We start from the raw sequence: 26,907 nt of genomic DNA, 5'->3' as shown, positions 1-26,907 counted from the left end.
CTATCAAAGTATGGAACACTGATTAGACTCTTGACTAAAATTTTCACCCTTAGAAGGGAGTAAGACTAAACAATTTTCCCTGAACAAACTAGGCCAATAATGAGTAGGCTATATTTAGGTCCCTAAAAATTATAACTTCCCTTCCTCTGATACTTCTCAATTATGTAGAATTCCCTTTTCATATCTTTTATTAATAACAAAAGACACTGTTACTGATGTCTTTGAAAACCTAGAAGGTAGGGGTGAGGGATATTGGAAAAGGAAGAAATTAGGCCAGGTGATAAGTTAGGAAACTCAAGTAGCAAGACCAGAGCTGTATATTTCTATGTCTATTGCAGTAAAAGTAAGACCTCACATAAAAACCCAGATCTGACTCCAGTTTCATTAATCAAATTTTTATCATTTTTTCAGATTACACAGAAAGAAATATATTTTCAGCACCATCCTCAAATACAATAAAGGATATCTGTCATTAAAGCTTGCTCAGGAAGAAGTTGTGAGGTAATATTTTGGTTATATTAGCCTGCATTTGGCCTTCAACTTTCTCTTAGGAAGTACTTTATATGTTCAAGTATTGCACCAAAGCAGAACTAAATCTCTTTAAATTTAAAGACATTGGTATTTGTCATTAAGTTGGTTGATTTTAACAGGAAAAGACAATTTAAAAAATTTTTTGAATACTTGCCATATAAGGAGAAGGAGCATTATCATCGGAAACACTGTAGAATGACACTTCAACTGGAAGAGTTAAATGAGTGGGGCAGAAAACACCACTTGCCCCGACCTCGGCAGTAAAACCATCGACAATGCCAAGAGGATCTAACCGATAGTTCAAGACAGATTCCTGGAAGACAAAATAAAGGAATTTTTAAGAAATAAAATTTAAAAGTTGAACACAGTCATTCTTTCTTTCTGTTTAAAGAAATACATTACTGTGCTTTCTGGGACTAGAGAAGTGGCCGAAGCCATTGCGATGCCCTTATTTCGAATGTTCATCTGACCTGAAGTCAACCCCGTCCCACACCAATCTTCTGCCGTCCTATAAAAGTGTGGCCTCCTCACTATTCCACTGAACTATCCTTGAACTTCACCATTATTCAGACCTAACTGTTTGATATGTTATTCTTATCTTTGTAAAGAAAAATATGCTGTACTAGAGCAGGTATAGTGTTAGAAGTTTTCTTACTCCTCACAGAGTCTACTCCTCGGGCAAGCCATGGAGAAGCGCTTGAAAACTTATTACAGGTCATATACAGGAGTTCCATCAAAAGAGAAAGCCAAGGACATATAACTTTGAGAAACAACTCGTTCCTGAAAACTTTTGTACGTGACACGTGTTTTATTGTGTAATTTTGAAAAATAGTAAATGCACACAGGGGAGAAAAAAACCTTAAAACTACCGAAATACAAACAGTAGAGAAACTCCTTATCCATATCTGCCAAGCTGACTTGCTGAGGTAACCACTTTTATCAATTTAGTTGTTATTTGTTCAGCTATGAGGAACATGTTAAACCTTTCAAAGGCTCTCTTTTATATACAAGTATCAACATATATATGTATACATCACGAAATGTCAGTAGCATTTCTTTGGTTTAGAAACTCTTTGAAAAGGAACACTGCAAGCCCTCATGAATCTAAATTTGAAAGTGATATCAGCAATTTCAAAGCCTCCTGATCAAAAAGGCCAGACCAAGAGACTACGTGCAACCAGCCTTCTGTCTCTCCCTCCTGCCCTGCAGTCAATCCAGTCCATATCCCGTTGATACGACCTCTCAGTCTTATGGCCTCAGCTCTCTCCCCCACCACCAGCCTAGCTCAGAACCTTACAGCTTCTCCTCTGAACAAATCCAACACCTCTTAATTAGTTATTCCACCTCTAGTGTATCCTCTGTATTACTGCCAGAGTTTTTCTTTTAAAAAAAAAAAAGTCTTATGTCACCCACCAGGTTAAAAACTTTATATTTCCTACACAGGGTGAAGTCAAATCTTTGTAGTGTGGGAGGTAAGACCCACCCTGCCCTTTCTTACCTCAGCTCTCCTCATTGGCACACAGTCTTCTGCTCCAGTTCCAGTTGATACTTTTCAACACCATCATGCTCTTTTACAATTTTCGCACACATGTCTTTGCACAAGTCGTTCCATCTGTCTAGAATCCCTTACCACTCCCCACACAAATTTACTTGGCAAATTCCTACTCATCTTTTGTAACCAAGCTCAAGTGACAGTTCTTAGCAAAGCTTTCCCAATCCCTTTAGCAGAGAGAGCAAATATATGAGGACTGAGAACATTTCTATCGCACTGCTAACTACTTGAATTTATAAATTATTTACATGTCCACTTTCTCCAGTAGATTGTAAACTTCTTTAAGGCAGGAACTTTATTATTTAGCTTTATATCCCTAGCATACAGCATGACATGTAGTAGGTACTCAATAAATGCTTCTTAAATAAGAAAAATTTTCTAAAGATATATAAAATTTTCATAGAAAGAGCACATATAAAAATGCTTATGGATAAGGTCAGTGACCCATATTAGTTTCTGGCTTTATTCAGACTTTTGTGACTTTAAACTAATATACTAAAGCATGCATGCTAGGTCTTATTCAATGCAAACAACAAGAAAAGAAAAGGCATACAAATTACAAAGTAATAAATAAAACTGTCCCTATTTGTAGATGATTTGAGAATCTACATATTAAACCCCCCTAAATCAATTAATAAGCAAGTTGAACAAGGTCATAGGTGATTATATATGTTTATATACATGCATATACACATACACACATACATGCATATATGTGTGTATATATATATATATACACACACATATAAAATCACTTCCCCAGACCCTAAAAAAGAGTCAATACCAAATCACTCTACTTACATAAAATTCTAGAAAATTCCAGCTATTTTATACTAATAGGAGGCACTGGGATTCCCCCATGTGGGACAAATAATTGACCTGTTTTGAATGGCTGTCAGCATTGTGCTGGACTGAAGGAGGGGAGGGGTTGATTTTCAGGCTTTGGAAAAATATAATCCATTTATTTACTTCTTTTTCACAAGCAAATGACATAAATGACACCATGGGTCTAGGTTAAGAAACTTCAACTCTTAAAATAGTTTCAGAAAATATTACCTCAAAATTTCCTAAGAGACTAAGACTCGTTACAGGTGGAGCACTAGAACTCAGAAATGGTTTTTCATGAATATCCGGATCATCTTCAATGTTTAAACATGGTCGAGGACTATTTAAAACAAGAACAAATCAGCAAATGGACATATCCGTTAAAATATCTTCTAATTTACTTTAGTGCAGAATTAAATTAGGAGAATCTAATCAATTTTACTTAAACTACCACAATAAAAAACTAATGTAACCAAATTTTAAAGTATGAAATATCTAGTTTTAAATTCCTGATTAGATTTTATAATCTTTGTCATAATATTTGATAAAGAATATATATAACATTCTTGTTTCAAGGTGGAATTTATAATGTATCACATAGCGGCATCTACTGGAAATATTTAATATTGTAATACAGTCTTCTATATCAATCTTAATTTTCAGTTCATAAATAGGGTACAAAGGCAAAATTATGTGACTAAAGAATATAATGAGATTATTATGTCAACATAGAACAAATTGCCAAAGCTTTTTGCAAAGGAATGTAAGGCAAAGAAGGAGGTGAATGACAGAAATATATAAACCCACTTAAATATTAAAAATCAATGTACACATTTATCTTGACGACCATTCTATAGTAGCTATTCATTGTCTTAATTTCTCCCTCATTCATCCTTAATAACTGTATGTGAAATCATATTGAAAATGATAACAAGCTGGAAAATAATATTCCTATTAAAATTCTGATTGTTAGAGTCAACATTATTTACCGTGAAAGGCTAAAATTTTGTGCAATACTGTTTAATATACACAAAAGAATTTTAAGATAAATACCTTCTAGATGATAAGCTTTTCAGATGCAGTAATGAAGAATCCAGGTCAAAGCAACCTGATTGTGTCTTTCTTTGAGGAACCTAAGGTTAAAATAATCACTTGTGATATTTTAAAAGAGGACAATTTTTTCTTGAATTTATACAATAATTTTCAAATGAAATTTAAGCATATCTTAAAAAATAATAAAACTTCTCCCATAACAGCTCACTTAAAATCATGCTCTTTATTACATATTAACCTTATGTCTTCATTTTATTAACTAGTTTGAAAAAAACAGATGATTAATAACAGCACTTTTACTAGGTTTTGATTTTTTAAGAACCAGAACCAGTTTTTTCTAAAATCAAATCTTACATGGAATCCCAATATATAATATATGACTTTTATTTTTTTTACTTCATATACTTCTGTACTAGGGGAAGGCGGTAGGAATAAATGATTTATCGCTTCACAATAAAAAGAGGGAGAAACAGAATTAAACGGAAAGGTGATCACGGGGTCCTGCCACCTCTGCTGTTCCTCCACCCATCCCTACCTCACCACACATTTCCAAGAACACTGGCTGGGGCTTCACAGAGAACAGGTTTGAAAAATACTACTCTGGATATTCAACTACTATAGTATACTAGATTACATTTAAGACAAACCACCAACGAACTCAAAATATCCTCAAAGTGAAACACTCAAGTGTAAATTAAAGGTAAAATCATATACAACATGCAAGTTAGACAGATTTGTTACTAGAATTAATGTTAAATATGTATAAAGTATCTGAGTGATTAGTCTAATTGCTGACTAAGAACAGATGATACTGAAAGTCTAAACCACCTCAGTATTTTTGAGAGCTGTACAAATGCAACATGCTATATTTTGTACTCAGAACTTAATGTGAAATTTTCAATCCAAATTCTTATGTCTTCAATTCTGGAAAGTTCTCTAATTTCTTCTAATACTGCATTTTCCTTATTCCATTTAGTCTTCCTTTTGGAATTTCTACTGGGTTTATACTGAACATTTCATTCTATCCTCCAGGGCTCTTTCATATTACCATCTCTCTTCCTTTCGGCACTTTATTCTAGGTGCTTTCTTAACAGGTGTCTATTCATTGACTAGATCTCTGTTCAGCTGATACTAGTCCACTGTTTAATCCAGTGTGTATGTGTATGCACACGTGGGTGTACACTTCAATGACAGTATTTTTCACATTTATAATTCCTATTTTTTCAGTCCACTTACTCTTTCATCTCAATCCCTTGTCTTTATCTTCACTTCTCTCTTAGAACATTTTAAACAGAATTATTTTTTATTCTCTTTCAAGTTGCTCTGATAAACAGGATCCCTAAATATGAATTCTCTCACTTCTTGCTCTTGCTGATTCTTTTAAAGTGCTTTATAATTTTCTTTCCTCTGAGATCATGTTCAGCAAGAGTATCTTCCATGGCAATAAATCCTTGGTGCCATGGATTATAAATATGAGATAGTTTCATGTTTCCTCATAGACAGTACAAATTCAGAACCCTCAACCCATGGGTGGCTTAGGCCTAGGTCCAAATTCTTTGGAGGGCTTCTTTTCCCACCTACTCTATACCTTCCTGTTACACCCTTCAGTAAATAGGTGAATTTTGTTCTCCTCTCTCATTTCTAGAATGGCAGTCCTCCCCTGTTTACGGCTCTATGAAGAGTTTGGTTTTAGGTCCCAGCTATGATTGTTGTAGACCTGACTCCTGTTCCAGCAGAGGTGTTAAACCCTGTACTTCAGATATCCCAGAAGGTCACAATTAGCCTCAAGTTAGCATTAGTATTTGGAGGTTTATCTTTCTCACTCTTACACTATGTTATGTATTTAGAAGTTGTGTTACATTTTATCTAGGATTTCTGTCTTTGGGAACGAGGAAGGGTCTTCTTGTGTCAACTCAGTCCACCGTACTGAACAGAAGTCTGTAGTGCATTTTATACTAGCATGATGCTAATAATTTTTTTCTTGATCACTTGGGCATTTTGAAAGCACTCATAGGTAGGTTAAATATTTGGGGTTATTTTAAATTGTTTGGAATTCAGCTTCTCTAAAATAAACATATAAAGGTCCAAGTTATAAATTTAAATCTAGATCTCTTATTCAAGAATTATTTTTTGAACATATGCCAGATACTGTATGCTTTGAGTTTACTTAAAACACACACACAAAACAGCAAAAATCATCTTACATCAGTAGCAAAAGAAATACGTTTTTGGTTTGTTAGGATATTGACTGCTTACCTCTGTTTTAACTGAAATGGCAGCCCTAGTGACTAACTACTGGATGTTTACTATCTGTCAGGAAAGGTACTAATCATCTCCCCAACACTAAGGTAGATATTATCACCCCCTCTTTACAAATGAGGAGACCAAGGCTGAGAGAGATAATATTATTCACTCAATGCCACACAGCTAGGGTGAAGTTGGTGTGACTCAAAGTGAGGCTCTTCATCACACTCAGCTCTATACATCTATCTGTAAACGTAGAGCGGGGAACCATGTATGTCTTAAAATAAGATGATTAACTGCATGGGTCCCAAGTCAAAGACAGCCACAAATTTGATTCCCAGATGATCCAGCTGGTGGTGTCAACAAGCCTCAGCACTAAGATACAAATCTATTTATTCACTTGACACCAAGTATTTTCCTTACATTCGGTAACAACATGTTAGACAAAAGAATTTCAGAGAAATTTTATAATCCTAACATAATAAATTGCATTTTTATTCACTTTTCTGCCTTTTTCCATATTAACATCTAGCTATTCAATGTATGAAAAAACAAAATGTTTTCCAATTAGAAATTTATTTTTAAAATATTAAAATTTTTTTCCGTTAAAGTTTGGACGAAATGATTTGCAAACATTTTACATGCTTGCAATTCTAAACACAAAATAAAAGAAAAAAAACTTACAGGACTTGAAAGAAGAGGCAATCCAGTTCGAGGATGAAAAGCTCTGGTTGAGGTTCCATCCAAGGAATGAAAATTATGTTTCCTCCAGACATTTGAATGTTTAAGTGGTGTAGTCCTCTGCTAGGAAAATAATTAGATTTTAATGGTAATATTTAATTTTTTTTTAGCTTTACATTTATTCTTAATAGGTACTGAGGTATTGTATTATATCCTTGGTGGTAAAGCAAATGTAATGACCTATGTATCTATCTATACACACCCTTATGTACACTTCAATCAGAAAATGGTATTCAAGAGCTTTTTCTAAGATGCTGAATAAACTCAAATATTCTAGAGAAAGTATGTCCAAATACAATTGCCTTATCAACATATGGTCTTATTTATAAACCAGAGTCTAGTATCTGGTATAAGCTAATATTCAATTCTTTTAATTTGTGGGAAAAAAAAATCTCACAATTAGAAAAAACTAGCATCATATTCTAAAATATGAAACTATGTCAATAGCAAGAGTTATTCTCAGAGGATACAATCTGATAAAGCATGAAATAAAAATATAATAAATGTGAATTTTAAAATATATCTGACACTGTCACAGTACCATGTTTTTGAAGTGATACAAGAAGGAGACTAATTCTTAAGAATTCAGGTAAGCTTATACTCAGAAATCAGAAAGTCATAAAAACATATAAATGAAAATCACAAAAGACTAATTAATTGGGGTCCTGGCTGTACCATTTACTAGCTATATGAACTTGCACAAGTTACTTAATCTCTCCAGGCCTAGACTCCTCATTTGTAAACTGGAGTTAGTAATAGCACCTAACCTCACAGCGGTTAAGTAAGGATTAAGCAAACCAACTTGTATAAAACATTCAGAAGAGTACCTGGGCACATAGTAAATGCAGTACAAGTATATTTAAAACAAGCGCATGAAAAAACAAATCTTACTGTCTTGGAAAATACCATGGTCAAAGTAAGCTTTTCTATTAGGTACCAGAAAGGATGATGAAAAGCTAATATTCTGAAGGCCAAGGTAGGTTTGTGACAATTATAGTTTTAGGAAATTGGAAACTACTATTTGATTAAACCCGTATGTTGGAAAGATGAGATCTTCTGTTGAAAAATATAAATTGGGAACAAGATATAATTTTAAGACCCTAATATCCAGCAAAACTAATCTGTATAATAAAAAAGATGAACCATGGTCATTCAAATTTGGATCAGGGAAATTAAGGTAGTTAAGTAGTTTCCCATACTCCAAGAACTAACACAAATTTATATCTCAATAAAGGATATTCAAGCCTAATCACAATTTTCTAAAATCAAGAAATAATTTGGTAGAAAGTCAAATAAAATGGAACTAACTTAAATATCTTTGATTTATATAGTGCATTAAAAACACATCATTCTTGTTTTAAAATTGAGGAAGTTGAGGTTTTTGGAAGTTAATGTGATTTATTCAGCTTCACTCAAAGAGCAAATTGTCAGTACTGAAACCCAAGTATTTTGACCAACAGCCCAGTGATTTCATTTCAGATATCCCTAAAATCCTTAGCTGAGCATTGGCATAACGCAATGCATAACGCACGTTAGGCCAGAGCTGCTAACAAACAACACACTAAAATTAATTATACAAGTTTCATTTCTGACTTCTATTTACTCTTCAGCAATTGTTAACAGTACTGAAATAAACATAAAAGGGCAACCAGAAGAATTTACCTAGCATGTGCTCTTTAGTGGGTGCATTATTTGCAAGGATATTAATACTAGTTCTATATTTTAGGTTTACTATATCAGACTGTGTGTTTTATAAATAATGGGCATCTTGGGCCATCATAATTAGATCTCCTATAAACAAAATGCAAACTATAACAAATGTTTGAGGATTATGTTTGAAATATTAGATATTACCTACCAATACCTCTGTATTTTTCAGTCGTTCACACGTAGACAAACAGTCTTTTACATTCTTTCTCTGAGAACAGTTTTGAGATTTTTCATCAATTGGATCTTCTTTCTTATCCTGTTCATTTTTTAATTGATCTGGCTTTTTGCATTTGAAACCTTCGTTGTCTTTATTGAAATAATTTTCTATACTATTAAGTTGAGTATTTTGCTCACATGGCTTGGGCCTTTTTGATACTTTATCTGAGCACGCATTTTCGTGTTTGTTCAAATATCCAGACATTTCCAACACAGTAACTTTTATTTTTGAGTCATTTATTTTTGAATGATCAAATTGGTGATTGTTTAAAGATTCTGAATTATAATTTCCATTTATTATTATTTTGTCCTTATACCTATTTGGGCAAATCTGTTTGTCAGTACTGTTGCAACTTGAATACTGTTTATCAACTTCATTAATTTCTTGCTCCTTAAACTGACACTCAGAAAGTGTGTTTTCCAATCTGATTTTCAAATCTAAGTTATTTTCTTTGCAATGAGACATATTTGAGGGAGTCATTAGACCAGTGGCTTTGTTCTGTGTCTCTTGAAATGTACTTTGGATTTCACGAGGATTGTCCTGATACAGATTTCTTCTTGTTTGAGGTTTCAAAGAAGGCTGGACTTTACTACAGCATTTTAAAGAACTAAAATATTTGTTAGGTATTAAGTTTTTCCCTTCACTGATGTCATCTAGCAAGGAAAACTTTGTGTTAGAAATGGAAATAGAAGCATCATCCTTGTTTTTCTTCAACAGATTTTTGTCTTCGTAGGAACTCCTGAACACTTTAGAAGGAAGTGAACTGGAGCCCTGCGTGTTGAATGACTGCCGGGGTATGTGAGATGCCGTTGGGTCGATATGCTCCAAGTGTTGAGCAATCCTTGCAATAACATCTTGCCGCTCCTGGAGTAAAGAGCTTATCAAAGGATTAGTCTCACCAACAGACTGACGAGAATGAAGACCATTAGAGATGCAAGCGTCACTCCGAGGGGTTTCTGGTTTTACTCGAATTTTCCCCTCATTGGTGTTTTCTGAGGAGGTGAGCTCTGGAATACCAAAAGAAATGGAGAAAGTTTCTTTACATTTTCTCACGTTTTCATTTTCTTGTGAAACTCGGAGAAGTTTTGAATTAAGTGAACTAGATTCTTGTGTATTAAGTGGGTGTCCAGAAACATGTGAAGTGCCTGGATCACAATGAATCAAATGCTGAGCAATTCTTGCAATAACTTCTTGTCGTTCCTGAATTAAAGACCCTATTAAAGGATTAGTCTCACCAACTGACTGCCAAGAATTCTGGCATCTAGAGACACTGGAGTCAATCACTGAAAATGATTTTACAGTTCTCACTGATGTTTCATGTGATTTTTTATCTCCTATACCACTAACGCCCAGAATATTGCCTTGAGATGTTCCACAGTCAGATTTACTCCCAGTGCCTGGATATAGTTTGACATTTTTGACAGCTGCTGTATATTCTGGAGTTGTGCCATTTTTTGCATGTAATAATATGCTTTCGGGTGCCATCATCCAAGTTTGTTTGCTACACAGACGCTGTGAACTGTTTGTACTACATTGTTCTGCTTCAGTAGAACTTCGGTGCTGATGGGTTTTAAATTCATGCTCTTGAATCCTTTTCTCATAAAGGCCAATATTAGTGTGAATACTACAGGTCAAAACTGGGTAATTAGATTGTCTGGGCAAGGACTGAACGCTGACTTTCAAGGCCACATTGTGAGAAACATTGGGAACAGGAAACACATGTTCAGTTGGAGTCTGTGAAAAGTTCCACTGTAGGTCTACATCAGCAGCACTGATTCTAGAATCACACAGAAAAAAATGGAATCAATGGATTATAAAACTGATCATGTATAACTGTAAAATTGTGCTCTACACTGGAAATTGACACAACATTGTAAACTGATTATAACTCCATTAAAAAACTTACATCATTATATTATTTAAAAAATTTTACAGTCATATACTTTGTTTGCATTAATTACTATTGAGATTTCACTCTTACCTACTTTACCATGCTTGTCATTCTGATAAGATCAACATAAATAGTACAACAGATTATGCTTGGAATAGAGACGATCTTCTTTTTAAGAACTCTATACCACTAAAACATTAAAGCTCAAGAATATCGTAATTCAAAATTAGTGGGCAAAATAGAAAACAAGGACTTTGTCTTTACCAAATAAATGGATTCAACTAATTCTAAAGTGTAAGGTGATTAAGAGACACTCTCTATCTCACGGCCACCTGCTTAAAGAGACAATTAGACAGCTGTTCAACAGCCTATGTTTATAGTTTCCAAATTAAGTAAGTCTACCATTATGGAAATTCGGCAGCCTAGAAAGTGTTTCCCCTTTATTTATAATGGTGGTATTTAATCATTGCTAGTTCTCTAAAGTAAGCATAAAATTTCTCTAAAAACTATTATACACCAAATTTAACTGAACAAGCGAAACTCATATTGATTCATATCTAAATTTCTCTACTTTGTTTTGAGAGAAACTTTAGTAAATTTTACTTATATTCAGAAATGAAGGAAATAAACTGCTTAAAAGGTATAAAACAGCATTCAGTAGCTCACCACTGTAGTTGAATGCACACTGTCCTTCCGCCCTAGACATACCTGTAAAGAATATTTCGTGGAATAGCACCATGAGAAACACTCAGCCAAGCACTTAATTGAGAAAAAAACACAAATGAGCGGACAGCCAATAGAAGAGTCTTCTCTTCAACAAATCGATCGCCACTCCTAAGGGAAGTAGAAAAGCATCATCTAAATGTGAGCAAGTACAAAATGACTGAATTTTAGAAAGACAGAAGCTGAAATAAAAATATTACTCAGAATGTATGCTTTCAAGAGTATAGGAGTGCATTTACCAGCATCACTTGAAGTCACGTTAGTATCAAACATATAAATTTTACTATATAAAAAGATGGATCCAAAAAAATCACATATTATTAAAATAACTTACAGAAAGTAATGGAAAACCTGATTTACCAAGGACAACTTCAAACTCAGTTCAATAACTTACTGTCGAGGAACTGGCTCCAATATCCATCTTTCTAACAGTAATGCATCTTGCTTAATTGCGGGATCATTTAGATCAATTCCTTCTGTGGTGGGCCCGTCGTCGCTGTAGCAGCAGTCTGGTAGCAGCATCACTTCCACCATGATCGGAAGGCTGTTCTTCCACAGCAACGCAACCTCAGACCTGGTTCGTCTGGCTTGGCGACACTTAGAGAAAATGATGATAAGTGAAACAGCTCAATAGCCCACCCCATTTTACATTTAAATTTGAAGTATAATTGTGCAGCAGACATCTGTATGAAAATGAGTCACCTGTTGCAGGGCTTTGCACAGGCTTGTCTGTCTATTTAGGTTTCCTCATTAAATAATGGATCAGCACTATAAGCTCCAGAGTACGGGGATTAGGAGTGAACAACAATTATGATGCAAATTTTCTTGGGGGAGGATATCTGTGCTTTATTTTGTAGAAAAAGAACTGCCATGCACAACGTCTGACAGGCCTCAAGACAGCCCAGCCTTGCCTAGTCTGTTAATTACATCATCATTAATTACAGAGGAAAGATTCATTGTAAGAGCAAAATATTAAAAACTCATTTTAATTAAACACTCAAACAAGATTTTAAAAATTTACAATTTTGGACTACATTTAAAAAACTAACTGGGAGAAAAAACCCCTTACAGCAAATTACACACTACATTCCAAAATATTTTTAACAGTATTATACAAAAATATTAATTATAGCAAAAAGTATCCTCCCATTAAAAAGGGGAGGGAATAAGAGGGAAATTGATTAACGTCGGGGAGATCACCATGAACATCAATCTAGTAAATAAACAAGACCACAAAGCCGATGAGCCAGGGCTGAGTCTAAAAGTAAAGAAAGCTAATTCACAGTACCAAAAATAATCTTAAATCTGGCTTGTGTGGAGGCAGGTATGAAACTGGCTGCCCACCTGCCTGCTGATCAAAAAGCTACCCACTGTGCCTCGTTTAGGAGCCAAAGTTAGTAGCTATCATTCAAGAATAGGACTTTTTCTTTCTTTTCTTTATGGTTTTGGCCTATTTTATACTTAAAAGTGAACATGATAATTGTGATATAACAAAGGTTATGACAGAATTTAAACTAGTTTGTGTAAAAGATAGATAGAAAGTATTCAACACACAGTTCTCACCTGGGCCAGCTTGTCACTACATTCATGTTTGGTAGTTACTGGGTAACAGGACTGTGCTGGAGGGCAATGGAAACTTTCTGTCCGACCTTTTACAGAACATTCAGGTGTTCGTCCTTCTGTTATTAACAAGGCCAAAGAGACCAGGAACTCCTCTGCATCGTATTCAAAATATTCATCTAGAGTATCTGGTATTAAAAAAAGAAAGAAAGAAAGATAGGTCCTTGCTTTAATATATTCTGGTAAGAACTCATTTTTTATGCCTAAAATGGCTAATGTCATAGTCCATATTCAAGTATATTCATTAACAAAGAGAGAAAAAAGAATAAAAATGAGGCAATTAAAATACAATAAACTCTTAATTCACAAGGTACACAAAAGTCAGATGGTGACGGACAACTCCAAATTTCAGTTAGGACAAAGCTGGCTAAAATTGTGGCATAAAATTGTTTTTATGTAAACTTCAATGAAAATATCTAAGATTTAGGAAAACATTTATAATCTTTCAGATAATTATATTTTTGGATGTCAAATACAATAGTTCTCACACACAAAACTTTGCCAATAGCCAAAAAGTCAAAATGTTTTATTATGTCATATATTTTTAGCTAAGATGCTTTATTACTGTTACTAAATATTAGAAAAAAGTGACAGATCCAAATGCATATTTCTCCCTATCTCTCCCTTCTTCCTTCCTTAACTAGTTCCTTGTTCTTATAGCTCTAATTCTGTGACGTGGACACTCACAGCCACAGGGTCCTTCTCTGCCTTTGTTATATAGTGGTAACAGTTTCAGAGGAAGAAATTTTATAATTACCCAGCAGGAGATATAGGACTGTATTGCAATATATGAAGTGTAATTTTTTTATTACTATGTAGTTCCAAATAATCCAACTACAGATGTTTCACTTAGTTGCAATAATTTTTAAATTTTTCACAAGTGCTCCAATTTTTAAAATACAGTTAATTTTAAAAACTGTTAACCTGCTATTGGTTGGACATGCATGCATGTGTACACACACACATGAAATTCAATTTGTAGTGCAATCTTGAAAAGGTTGCTTTCTCTTATCTCTGCCAATTAAGCAACACATATTTTAATTACATTGTGTTAGGTGACAAGGGGACACAAAATTTTACTGCATGTAGCCTGTAGTCTCAAAAGGTTTATACTTCAGAAATAATTTTAAAAACAAATAGAACACTGAAGCATATAATAAATGTCAAAGAAGTTCAGATAATAGTGGTAAATTTTGCAAAAGAGGTAGGTGTTGAGCAGAGCCATGAGAAAGAAAGTGCAATTTGAGTGGAGCACTTGTACAAAGTGTAGAAAAGGCAGGACTGGAACCAGATTGTGAATAGCCTTGATGGGTATAATGAAGAGTGCCTATTTCTAACCTTAGGAAGGCTTTTTAGGAAAAGAAGGAGCCTTGAGAGTCTACTTGATTGAGCTGGTATTTTAAGATCATTCAGCAAAGTTTCCCTAAAATGACCATTTTTAACATATAATAACAGCCAACTCTTAGAAACAATGTCAGGCATTGCCAGTTCTCAGCACTTTCTATACATTAACTCATTTACTCCTCAGAGTACCTCTAAAGAGTGGGGACTATTACCACCATTTTTACAGATAACTGAAACACAGAGAGGTTAAATAACTTGCCCAAGATCACTCAGCTAGGAAGTTGCAAAGTTGCAATTTGAACCTATACAAATCTGGCTCTAGAATCTGTGTCCTCAACTACCTCATACATGGCTTCTTTCACTGTGGCTATAAATTTTGTCTTTATATATACTTTAACATATGTTTGTAAAAATACTAATAAAAATTATATTTAACACATATTATAATAATTCTTTTTTTAATATTTGTGGTATAGGATTTGTTTCCAGGAAAAGGACCCTAATTTATAATAATGTGCCAACTTGGGGGAAGAAAGAGAGGTCTCAACTTTCAACTCTCCTCCAGGAACCAATTAGGTCATAAGCCAAAGATCTCCTGGAACCCACTGAATTAAATCATGGTGTCCTTCAGAGGGAAGCAAAATATGTACAAAGAAATTCCTTCCTCTGATGGTTCTGTGGATTTTCAAGGTGAGCTCAGGCTGGCTGTTTTCTGGCTACTTGGCGTGATTTTAGCTCCCGGAAAATTTCTCTGGGCTCATCCTTTCCCCTCTCTCTGCGTGCACGGTAATCAATCCTGGAGAGCTAAGAATTGTGGAAGAGCAGTGGCTCCTAATCTCTGGAATGCTGAGGGATGCCAAGATGTCAACTACTCTGTGAGTACCAAGAATGGTCCACAGCCTAAGTAATGTCTCATATATATTTGGCACTATTTAAAAATATATAATACATATAATTTGTCTCCAAAGCCCTAGCAGGAAATGGCTTACTCCCATACTAGAAATTATCAAGTTTAAAGTGATAAAAACTAAACTGTTAAGAAAAAGCACTTTTGAATAATTTAGTATTTCACTGAAATTGGTTGCTTTGGTCATTACCTCTTCAGATAGTAAACTAAAAAAATCTCCAAAGCCATGATTGAAGTCTGCAGTCCTTTGGATATTTTGCTGAACTTAGCCAAAGTATTCAATATTAAAATGAAAAATGTGCAACAAAGATTAGAGATGACAGTAGATACCTATTAGTTATCTATGTAACTATGATATAAGTATTGCAAAGAAGAGTATGGATTATACAACGGTATTACGAAACACATAAAATACTAGCTAAAAGCATGTGACTGTGTGATGATGACAACTTTTAGAAACTTGTCAGGAAAAATTTATGGGTGTCTGAATTTTAATAAATGAGAATACTGAAGCATGTAGTCATTAGAATAGCTGCATAGTTAAAATTTTGGTAATTTCAACCTCTAAAAGTTCTGCCAAACAGCAGAGTTTACTGTAGTAAAGAATATGACTAAGTAACTGGGAAAAATCATGTCATGCTAACGAAAATTCATGAGACACAATTTGATACTTTGAGGATATGTCTCACTCCAGAAATAAGGTATAATTTTAGGGTCTCTAAAAATAATTTACTTTTACAAAAACAGTTTTAAATCTGGACAAATAGGGGCTGTAGGCTTACCTACTAGTTATATATTTTAGAAGAGATAATTATTTGATGTAAAACATGATTTTGAAGAGAACAGAGAGGAAATTATAAGTTTTCACAGGCTATTGATGAAAGACCATTAGCGACTGGGGATTCTAGAGTTCCTCTACCCACAAGGCCTCAGTCTGACCAGGAGCCATGACCAGTCTAGCGGCCCTTTTAGTGGCACGCTCTTCTGGCTCTGGAGTTCAGCCATCTTAAAGTTCCTCATCTGTTCTGTTCAACAAAAGAGGTGAACAATTTGGCCACTGGGAAAAGCTTGAAGAGTCATAATGATCCACAGATGAAACAGACTAACTTGGGAAGTAATTCTTCATCACCAGGGATCTACAAGGACAGACTGATAAACACTTGCCAGGGGTGTGGTTGAAGGGATTTAGATGCCAAGTAGCTGTATTAGGCTTACAGTGGTTCCTTCCATCTCGAGAGACTATGTATCTCTGCTCTTCAGAGTAGTCCAGTAAAATCCCAGGGAGAGGCCAGAACCATCACTTCCTTCTTGGGAGGCCCTAACCAGGTGCCCCTCTGAACCAGTACTCATCATATACACTTATTGATGGTGTCTCTGGATCTTTGATTTAGAACAAAAACCTAGAATACTTCAACGCTCTGTCTAAAGAAGTGGAGGAAGAATGTCCTCCTCACTGGGCTGCTGCATATGCTGTTCAGTTTACTCCTAAGCCTGCCAAGGTAGTAGACTTCACACCCTTCATGATGTGGAATAAAATGGCAAGAGAAGCATGAGAACAACCTGTGGGGCTGCTAAAAAAAAAGAGTGTCTCTAAAAATAATGTCCTTTCAACTTTATGGTGGACAATTTGGTAATATGAAATCAAAATCCTCCTTTTATGTTTCAAAAATTTTCTCCTGGAATAAATAAAAGCAATAATAAACAAATGGGACCTAATGAAACTTACAAGCTTCTGCACAGCAAAGGAAACCATAAGTAAAACAAGAAGCCAACCTACAGAATGGGAGAAAATTTTTGCAAATGAAACCGACAAAGGCTTAATCTCCAGAATATATAAGCAGCTCATACAACTGAATAAGAAAAAAATAAACAACCCAATCCAAAAAAGGGCAGAAGACCTAAACAAGCAATTCTCCAAGGAAGACATACAAATGATCAAAAGGCACATGAAAAAATGCTCAATATCACTAATTATCAGAGAAATGCAAATCAAAACTACAATGAGGTATCACCTCACACCAGTCAGAATGGCCGTCATTCAAAAATCCACAAATGACAAATGCTGGAGAGGCTGTGGAGAAAGGGGAACCCTCCTACACTGCTGGTGGGAATGCAGTTTGGTGCAGCCACTATGGAAAACAGTGTGGAGATTCCTCAAAAGACTAGGAATAGACTTACTGTATGACCCCGGAATCCCACTCCTGGGCTTGTATCCAGAAGGAAATCTACTTCAGGATGACACCTGCACCCCAATGTTCATAGCAGCATTATTTACAAAAGCCAAAACATGGAAACAGCCTAAATGTCCATCAGCAGGTGACTGGATAAAGAAGATGTGGTATATTTATTCAATGGAATACTACTCAGCCATAAAAACTGACAACCTAATGTCATTTGCAGCAACATGGATGCTCCCGGAGAATGTCATTCTAAGTGAAGTAAGCCAGAAAGAGAAAGAAAAATACCATATGAGATCGCTCATGTGTGAAATCTAAAAAACAAAAACAAAAACAAACAAACAAAAACAAAGCGTAAATACAGGACAGAAATAGACTCATAGACAGAGAATACAGACTTGTGGTTGCCAGGGGGGCGGAGGGTGGGAAGAGATAGACTGGGATTTCAAAATTGTAGAACAGATAAACAAGATTATACTGTATAGCACAGGGAAATACACACAAAATGTTATGGTAGCTCACAGAGAAAAAAATGTGACAATGAGTGTGTATATGTCTATGCATGACTGAAAAATTGTGCTGAACACTGGAATTTGACACAACATTGTAAAATGATTATAAATCAATAAAAAATGTTTAAAAATCCTCCTTTTATGACTTCATCCCAAGGAAATAATAGAACAAGTACACAGAGCTGAATGTAGAAGAATATTTATTAAAATGCTTATAGCAGTTAAAAATAATCAGAATCAATCTAAATGTCTAACAAAAATGGACTTGATAAATATACTGTGGTACAGTTTTATCTAAAATAATGATATAGATCTACTTTAGACAAGAAAGGTTATCTACAATGTAAGTGAAAATACAACTCTCAAAAGAAAGAATTGGGAGGGGGGAGGATACAGCTCAAGTGGTAGAGGACATGCTTAGCATGCACAAAGTCCTGGGTTCAATCCCCAGTACGTCCTCTATAAATAAACCTAATTATCTCCCTCCCCTAACAAAAAACAAACTCAGAATCAAAAGAAAGAATGTTATGATCATGTACCTGTAGGATCACACTCGAACATACGCATAGAAAGATATACAACAAAATATTATCGCTCCTATAAGCAAACATACAAACACATAAACTAAACTTTAAATAAACTACTATTCTCTGACTAACGTATAAGTGATAAAACCTGTTAACTGAAAAATAACATGTAAATAAACAGATTACATAGTGTCATATATTTTAATTAATTAGAGTTAATGATTTGTGAAACCCCTGCTAAGTAGATCATAGTTTGACTACTTAATAGAGGAATTTGTGTAGAAATACATAGGTAACAGCATACTGGTTCTGGTGTTAAAAAATTGGAACTTAGCAGTTTGAAACACTTTTTTGCTTTGCTTGCTTCTTTTTTCTTTAAAAATAAACCTCTAAAAAATAATTAGGTAAGAATTAGCATCTCATACTGATAATATGAGAAACATATATAGAAGCAGCTGAGAAAGAATGTTAAGAATTAGTGGAAGAGGTTATGCTCAAAGAATTGGGCTCTCAGTTAATAGAACCAGTATGTAGGTATTAAGACTTGATTTATTCAACATATATGTTTTATACACAAACTGTGTGCCTAGCACTTTCCTAGACACGGGAACTTTGAGCTTATATTGTACCCTGTTTAGGATTCCACCCCTGGGTCAGAGAAAAACAAAAACAAATTAATAAGAAAAAAACCACATGGTGCTAAGTACTATGCCATAATTGCAAAAATTGAGAGTTATCATGTGAATGCTTTGTATTGACTGTTCACAGAAGGGTTTTCTGAGCAGATAACACTTAAACTGAGATCTGAACAAAGAATGAGACATTTAAAAATTAGGGTTAAGAGCATTCTAAACAGAGGGGTTAAGTTGAGAATGAAGAGGTACATGACCCAGGAACTAAAATAAGGTGAGTAAGGCTGGAATGGCAGGGGCAGGGAAGGAAAGTGGTGGGAAATAAAGTTTAAAATGCTGGTAAGGGACTATATCATATAGGATTTTGAAGGTAGGGTAAGGAGTTTAGATTTTATCCTAAATGCAATGGGAAGCCATGGGAGGGTTTTAACTAGAGAAATGACATGATATGAATTACATTTTTAATTGACTGCCCTGATTGCTATGTTGATAACAGAATAGCAGGGAAAGAATCAGAGTATATTAGTTAGGAGGTTATTGTTGCTTTCCAGGATTGCGGATACAGTTTGAGGAATCATTGGCATTTGGATAGAATTAAGAGTCAAGAGTTACCTAGATGCATACATAGGGAATTCAGGCCAGAGCCCCAGGGCACCCTAACAAGTAGAGATCTGGTAGAAGACGATGAGCCAGCAAAAGGAGCTGTCAAGTATGGTACCATGGAAGCTGTGAGAAAAAACAAATGCTTCATGGAGGGCATGACCAATGGTCTCAAACACTAATGAGGTTTAATAAAATATAAACAAAGAAATGACCGTTGGATTTGACAATAAGGAAGTCTCTGGTGACCTTGACAATAGCAATCTCAGTAGATGGTGACGACAGAAGATTACACTGATGATGTGACATACACTGTCAATTATTCTGCTGGGTAGAGATGACAAATACAAAAGCCTACTTTCCTAGTCCTCTCTTAACACAATGGCAATTCACATATCACAACAGCCCTTTCAATAAAAGCAAGCTAAGTAGTAAATACGCAAAATCATCACCCAAATAAAATTGTCTCCAAATCCCAAAAAAAGACCAAAAGACTTCCCTTCTAAGTCTATGGAGTAGAAGATTCTCCCTCTTTATCTGGTCCTAAAATCCAGTCACTTAATTTGGCTAATTTGTTCTTCAAATTTCTCTTGGAGTTAATTAAACCTTCCTCAAAACCTTTTAACCACAAAACAGTTACCTGGTTAGGCTCTTATTACTTTGCAAATAAATTACTACCCTAGTCTCCTAGCTATGGTCTAGGACTCTAGGCCCTTTTTAATTCATCTTGCACCCTGGTGCAGATTAATCTTCCTGAAAAGCCATTCTATTACATTCCTTTCAGCTCAAAGTTCTTTTTGTTTGTTTGTTTTACTGGCTCCCTAATTGCCTGTTGAACCCAGTGTAAACTCCTAAGCCTGGCATTAGGGTCAGGGCCACCACACAGAGCCAGATACTCTGGATGCGCCCTGCCAGATTCTGATGTGAATGTTGCCTCTTTAAGTTATACACTGAGGTGTCCTTTCTTAAGACCCACCCCTGGGTCTTCATCTCACCTTTTACTGCTCCCCACACAGTCTCCCTCTTCTACCCAAACAGCTTCCTAAACCATGCTCCACTCATTTCCCACCTCAGAACACTGCTTTCTTTTTTATCTATTAAACATTCCCTCCTCCTCTCTTTTCCACCAGTCCCAAGCTTTCTGAAGACCTTTCCTGACTATTTTTCCTACAAAAGAGCCTTTTCCTAACTCATTTTCACACTTATCTTTCACTTACTGTGTGCTTCTCTCCAGAACTTACATAAGCCATGTACGCTGTGAATGGTTACTTCATGGTACTGGTGCACAATCCTAGGGTCATAAATTACCTCCACCTGGGTAAGTATCACTTTATTCCATGGAAAGACTGTCCTGCTTAACCTCAGCCAACCCTTTCCCACACTTCAAGCACTTCCACAGTTACACCAACCTACCCATTTCTTTATAAAAATATTCTTAACATTTCATGGATGTGTGTCTCCTAACAGGTTAACTTCTACATACAATGAAATATTCTTGGTTTCTCATTTATATGTTCCAGTCTCAGAGGTATGTGTTTTGTGTTTCTGTGTTTAGTGAGAATTATAAAGGATCTTAGAAATCACATAGCCTAATCTACCTTACTTCCAGATGAATAGAATAAGGCAAAAAAACCCATCAACTTTCTTGTCCAAAGTTGTATGTACACTGTTGCACACTAAAATCCAGGTTTCTTCATTTCTAGTGCAACTTGATTTATATACCATAAGAAGTGTTTAAGTAGAGAATAAAAGACAAAGTTGACTTTTGTGACAAGTGCAAAAAATAGTGGCTGTGGCTATAAATGAAAAGCAATTTTATATGTCATGTTATATATTATTTTATTAATTCTAGTTACACACAAGTATTTTCACTGACAGAACAGTATCTTCCAGTACAAAAATAATCTTTGTTTTTGTTATTGTTAACCAACAACAGAGTGTAAGCTGAATTTTAAAAAAAATCCTCAGCATTCTATTACAAAAAAGGCAAATGACCTGTGAACAAACTTATCACAGACTGACTTTCAAAAGCAACTTTCTGGACTTGTGTGTGGTTTGTTTAAATTCAACCAAATATTTCTGCTTTACGCCTACATTATACAGTAACCACCAAAATTCAAAATTATGATTAAATCACTAAATATTCTGAGATGTCATATGAAAAACGAACTCATGTATGTTTTTATAATAATCTAGCTCTTTGAAAATTGGCTATAAATTTTAATTGTCACATAATCACTATCATCTTGAGTTGTAGAGTGTTTTATCAAGTGCTTCCTCATTTTATTTTTCATGATGTAGCATTAAAACATGAACTCTAAGGTCTGGCAACCAGTTCTGCCACTTGCTAGTTGTTCAGCTTTGTATAAGTCATACAACCTCTCTTTCTGTTATTTCTTTTTAATCTATTAAATGCAGATAATAATAGTATCAACCTTCAGAGGGTAGTTATAAGGACTGAGTTATTATTTGTAAAATTTTTAGATATTGTCTGGCACATGGTGAGCAGCACATTGTTTCTTACATTTAAAATAAAAATAAATGCAATGATGTATATCTTTTGCCCATTTTACAGATGAGAAAACTAAGTTAGTCAAATCATTTGCCCAAGGTCACACATATTATCAGTAAGTAGAGAACCACCTCAGAGACTCCCTTCCCACGACCAATAGTTCTTAACAATTCTCAGTTATGAAAGTTCATTCTTATTTTTCATTTCACACAAAAGTAACTCATTTGTAGGTTAGAGGTTACCTTACCAAACTGAGGGCTTAGATTTCAGAAAGCTCTTCAGATGGACATACTTCAAGGATTCCTGGTATTAAAACAATCTGGAAAACTATTCCTTTCTTTCCTTATGTCTCCTTTGTTTAAACCTCTCAACTTAGATATCATGGAAAAGAACTAGATCAGGCAGTTTCAGAAAGAGCAAGAGGTTATCCCACTTAGAAACATTCTCATAATGTTTGGCAAAACTGGACAACTACATCTGCTTATAAATAAAATATTTCAATGCTCTTCTTGTGAATTCAAAACACATGTGGTTAATTAAAACCAAGCCTGGTCCCTTTATCATCAAAGAAAAACATGCAGCTTCCATGGGCAAAAAGATAGGGGGGTGAGTTACAAGGGTTGGGGGGGCCACCAAGTCTTGGCTTTTATATAGAATTCAGTGATTAAAGAACTCAAAGGAACCTTAAAGGGCATGTGTTTTCATTAATCTCTGAAGAAACTGGACTTCAGAGAACTAAAGTGACAGCTCAGACACACACAGCACCATAATGGTAAAGTGAGGCCTTAAACCAAGATCTTCAGTGTATGTAAAATGTTAAAAATTTGAGGACTTATTTCCAAGTCTCATCCAGTGTGCCTACCTAACCTCTACTCCCCAGTGAGGCCAAATTCAGTTCTGGCTCAGGGAAGAACCATGGATGGAGACTCAGCTTCAGATATTTGTTGGCTTAAGATTAAGGCCATTCTTACTGCTCATTTTGTAGCAGTTACCCAGACTCTGAACATTGATTCTGGTCCTTTCTGTAAAACATCTTGATGCCTAATTTCCAATCTCTGTTCTCCTGTAAATTCTAACTGGACTTTCCAATTTACATGGCTACTATTCTGCAATCCTGCCAGAATTTTCTTTGTTTCTCTGCCCACGCAACCATTCTGAACTCTCTTTTGCCACTGAGACATAATGTGCTTATCTACCTCAAGACTGTTTCCTTGATCTATTATATTTGACAGGGATTTGACAGGGATTCCTATATGCCATGGCTACCCAAACTAAACTCGCTACTTTGAAAGTTGCAAAAAGAAGAATTGTGAAGGAGATGGAAAACACCAAACAGGGAAGGGAAGCAGAGGTTGAAAGGTTTAACTAAGGAGTACAATGTTACAAACTGCATACTTTCCAATGGAGAAGTTGAAAATCTGCCAATCTTTTTCTGGTCCCTGATTTCAATTAAATTTCAAATCCAGTGGGAAGTAGATGCAGAGGGAAATCCTCTCATAAACTTCTGTGTCCCCACTGCAATTGTTACTCTACTCTAATGGCTGTTTGTCTCTAATTAGACTATAAACTCTTGGCATGCAGGAGCCAGGTCTGACACATTCATCTTCTATTACCAGTGCCTACAACTGTGCCTGGCACATAGGAGATGCTCAATGAAAACATAAGCAAAATCAAACAGTGGTTAAGTGAAGTTATTTAGCTAATTAATAAGATTTGGCAGTTGTAGATCAACTTGAGATCTATGTTAAATTATGACCAATGCTGAAGAATTCAGATATTGTAGGGCAGGTGGGCTCAGATTATTAGCCCTATAACAAATGGCATAGTAACTTTTATTTTACTATGTTTTTTTAAAAAAAGAATTTAACTTATTCACAGTGACACTTTCATAAAGAGTTGTTAACATATACACATACACACACCACTAAAATGATTATATGCATGTATGTTCCTGGGCATCAATCATCAGTATCTCAAGAGAATTTATTTCCTGAATTCCAACCTGATAGCCAGTTCTGCCAACTGATAATATATTCTCTAAAATGCTGAAAGCAGGTAATTTTGAGGGTCAGGTCTTGTAGGTATCTTCACACTAAATTTCACAGAAACCAAAGGGAAAGCTTTGGCTAATTAATCACTAATTCTCTATCGTTAATAATTAGCACAACTAGTATAACCAATGGAAATGAACAAAAGGAAGTCAGGCTTAGTGATTTGATAGGTAAGAATTAGGACTTTCAATTTCAAGAATCAAGATACTTTTCAATGCTGTAAAATGTTTCTTAAATTTTCCTAAAGCTGCTCATGTTTGTAGACATTCTATCAGGCTCAGAACTAGTGTTCTGTACTTTTTATATATATGCAAAAATTTAATGGGCAGAGGGATATAGCTCAGTGGTAGAGCACATGCTCAGCATGGACAGGGTCCTAGGTTCAATCCTCAGTACCTCCATCAAAACAAAATAAAAATAAAAAGGTAATGAGTGTGAGAAATATCAATATAAGATATTCATTCAATCATTCTTAGATATTTTTAATTGATAGTATTTTCCAAAGCACTTTGAACTTCTTGAAACAAGAATCTAAATAATGTTAAAAGCCAAACAGTTCTAGCTCTATGACTAAAAAAGAAGCTAAGAGAATTCTGCAAGTATGGATTGTACTCCTTTGATATGAGCTATGACAAGCCTATGTACTCAGAACTCAGGCCACGCTGAGTTTCTAGGTTCTCTAAGTTACTTACAGTCAAGTAATAAAACAAGTACTAACCCTTTCCCCACCTTTGCAAATACTGCATAATACAAAACAGCAATTACCTACCAGTTTGAATTTGTTTACCGTAACTATTAAATAAATTGCAGTAATGAAAAAACACAACGCTATGTAGTTTTTTAAAACACTATCATAAACTACAGTAAAAGTTTTAAAAAGGCATATAATTTATGTCATTTAAACTGCTCAGGTAATTATGTTACAGATTAAAAGCTTGCATGACAAAGAAATACGGCATTCATCATTAGTATTTACATATCTTCCATTAACATAATTGTAACTGGAAGAGCTACAAAGGCATCACACAAAAGAAACAACTCTTTATGGTAGTAAAACAATTGGTGGGGTCATTAAAAAAAAAACATCTATTTTATGCAATTACTTATTATTGAATTTTTCACCCAATCATTAACAAATAGATATTTTCTGGGCACAAAAGAGTAAATAGAGTTCATTAGAAGCCAACGAAGGTAAAGCTTATACTTCACACAGTTCTGCACGGCGACTCTCTTCCCAGAGGACAGTAACTGGCATCTCCTTTTCCTCCACAGTCTGCGTCCCCACACAAAGCCTCTAATACATAAGTGCCCTCCACATTCCTCTCCTGGCTCCCTACCAGTTCAACCACAGTCATTTGTGTGGAGATAAGGGTATTTTTAAAGAAAACAATCAGAAAGGAAGAAGGATATGTAAGTAAGAATTGTGATCAAAATTAAGAGAAAAAAAGGGAGGAAAAGGAACAGGGAAGAAACAAGATAGATTAAGAGAAAAGAACAAATGGGAAAATAAGGGGAGAAACATAAAAGGAGAAATAAATAGAATAACAGTAGAGTTTGAGTAAGCTGAAGAGACAAGGGGGGAAAAGCTTTTCTTTCCTACTTGCTCCTTAGGCTCTTTTCCTAAACTCCCATCTTCCAAACATTGCAAGGTAGGCCTCCCTGTCTTCTCACACACGTCCTACAGCACCCCTATAAAAGAAGCCCCAAACTGTTCATCAGTTAGCCGCATATCCACTGATTAAAAACATTTTAAAGCAGAAAAGGCCAATTCAATCTGGATGTTAGTTCACGATCGTGTTCAAAAGGTACAGTGCTTCAATTTAGTGAGCATAAAATATGGACTGCAACCTAAGCAAAGAGCGCTCTCAAGTATTTCTCTGGCATCTAAGAGATTTACTGTTTGATAACCATATTGCTTATATTTCCTCTGTTAGTTTTAGATAAATGATCTTAAAGGTTAATTTTTCTAAGGGATACATAAGATGCCAAAATGATAACTCACTTTACACTTGAAATATTCAAATTTTATATTCTCCTATAGAACTGTGATGATTCTAAATTGTGATCTAACTGGGAGAAAAAAACTGGTTTTATGATCAAGTAGATGTACATTTAAATACTGAGTGACTAGGCAAGTTGAAATAATACTTCTCTGAGAAATTTCTGAGGGAAAAAAACAGATTCTACCCTTTGATCTGTGCATACCTTGCTATGGTAGGAATTATCAGATTAAATTTCAGTTACTTTTTAACCTTAAATAGCAAACCTTGTGTAGTCAACAAGTATTTAGTATATGTCTATGAATGACTGAAAAATTGTGCTGAACACTGGAATTTGACACAACATTGTAAAATGATTATAAATCAATAAAAAATGTTTAAAAAAACCCCAAATATTTAAAAACCCACCACAAATTCACTGCTCTTTATGGTCAGAAGACATTCTTAGTGAAGTTTTCATACAAAGGAAAAGACTTATAAATAAATTAAGAATTTATTGATTTTCAAGGTGTATTGCTTTCCTAATGTATTTGATTCA

General features: G+C 35.0%; 1 protein-coding gene across 7 annotated transcripts in view; it reads right to left on the bottom strand.

The window, feature by feature from the left end:
• Positions 1–26,907, bottom strand: part of ATOSA (atos homolog A) — a 76,639-nt gene that overhangs the window by 9,288 nt on the left and 40,444 nt on the right. For 5 of the 7 annotated variants that reach the window (XR_010380847.1, XM_064485588.1, XM_031453030.2 and 2 more), the window contains 8 exons: positions 13,051–13,235; positions 11,882–12,084; positions 11,473–11,598; positions 8,805–10,650; positions 6,890–7,009; positions 3,962–4,041; positions 3,140–3,248; positions 686–844 (listed from right to left, as the gene is read on the bottom strand). Coding sequence is in view for 6 of the 7 variants with exons in the window: in XM_064485588.1 (XP_064341658.1) it covers positions 686–844; positions 3,140–3,248; positions 3,962–4,041; positions 6,890–7,009; positions 8,805–10,650; positions 11,473–11,598; positions 11,882–12,084; positions 13,051–13,235 (2,828 nt within the window). In the remaining variant the exon portion in view is untranslated. The remainder of the gene's footprint in view (positions 1–685; positions 845–3,139; positions 3,249–3,961; positions 4,042–6,889; positions 7,010–8,804; positions 10,651–11,472; positions 11,599–11,881; positions 12,085–13,050; positions 13,236–26,907) is intronic. The other 2 variants (XM_064485587.1, XM_064485590.1) reach the window with 2 other exon arrangements.

Source organism: Camelus dromedarius, chromosome 5, assembly GCF_036321535.1.
Source record: "Camelus dromedarius isolate mCamDro1 chromosome 5, mCamDro1.pat, whole genome shotgun sequence".
Taxonomy (NCBI): Eukaryota; Metazoa; Chordata; class Mammalia; order Artiodactyla; family Camelidae; genus Camelus; species Camelus dromedarius.
This window is presented reverse-complemented; position numbering and strand designations above follow the sequence as displayed.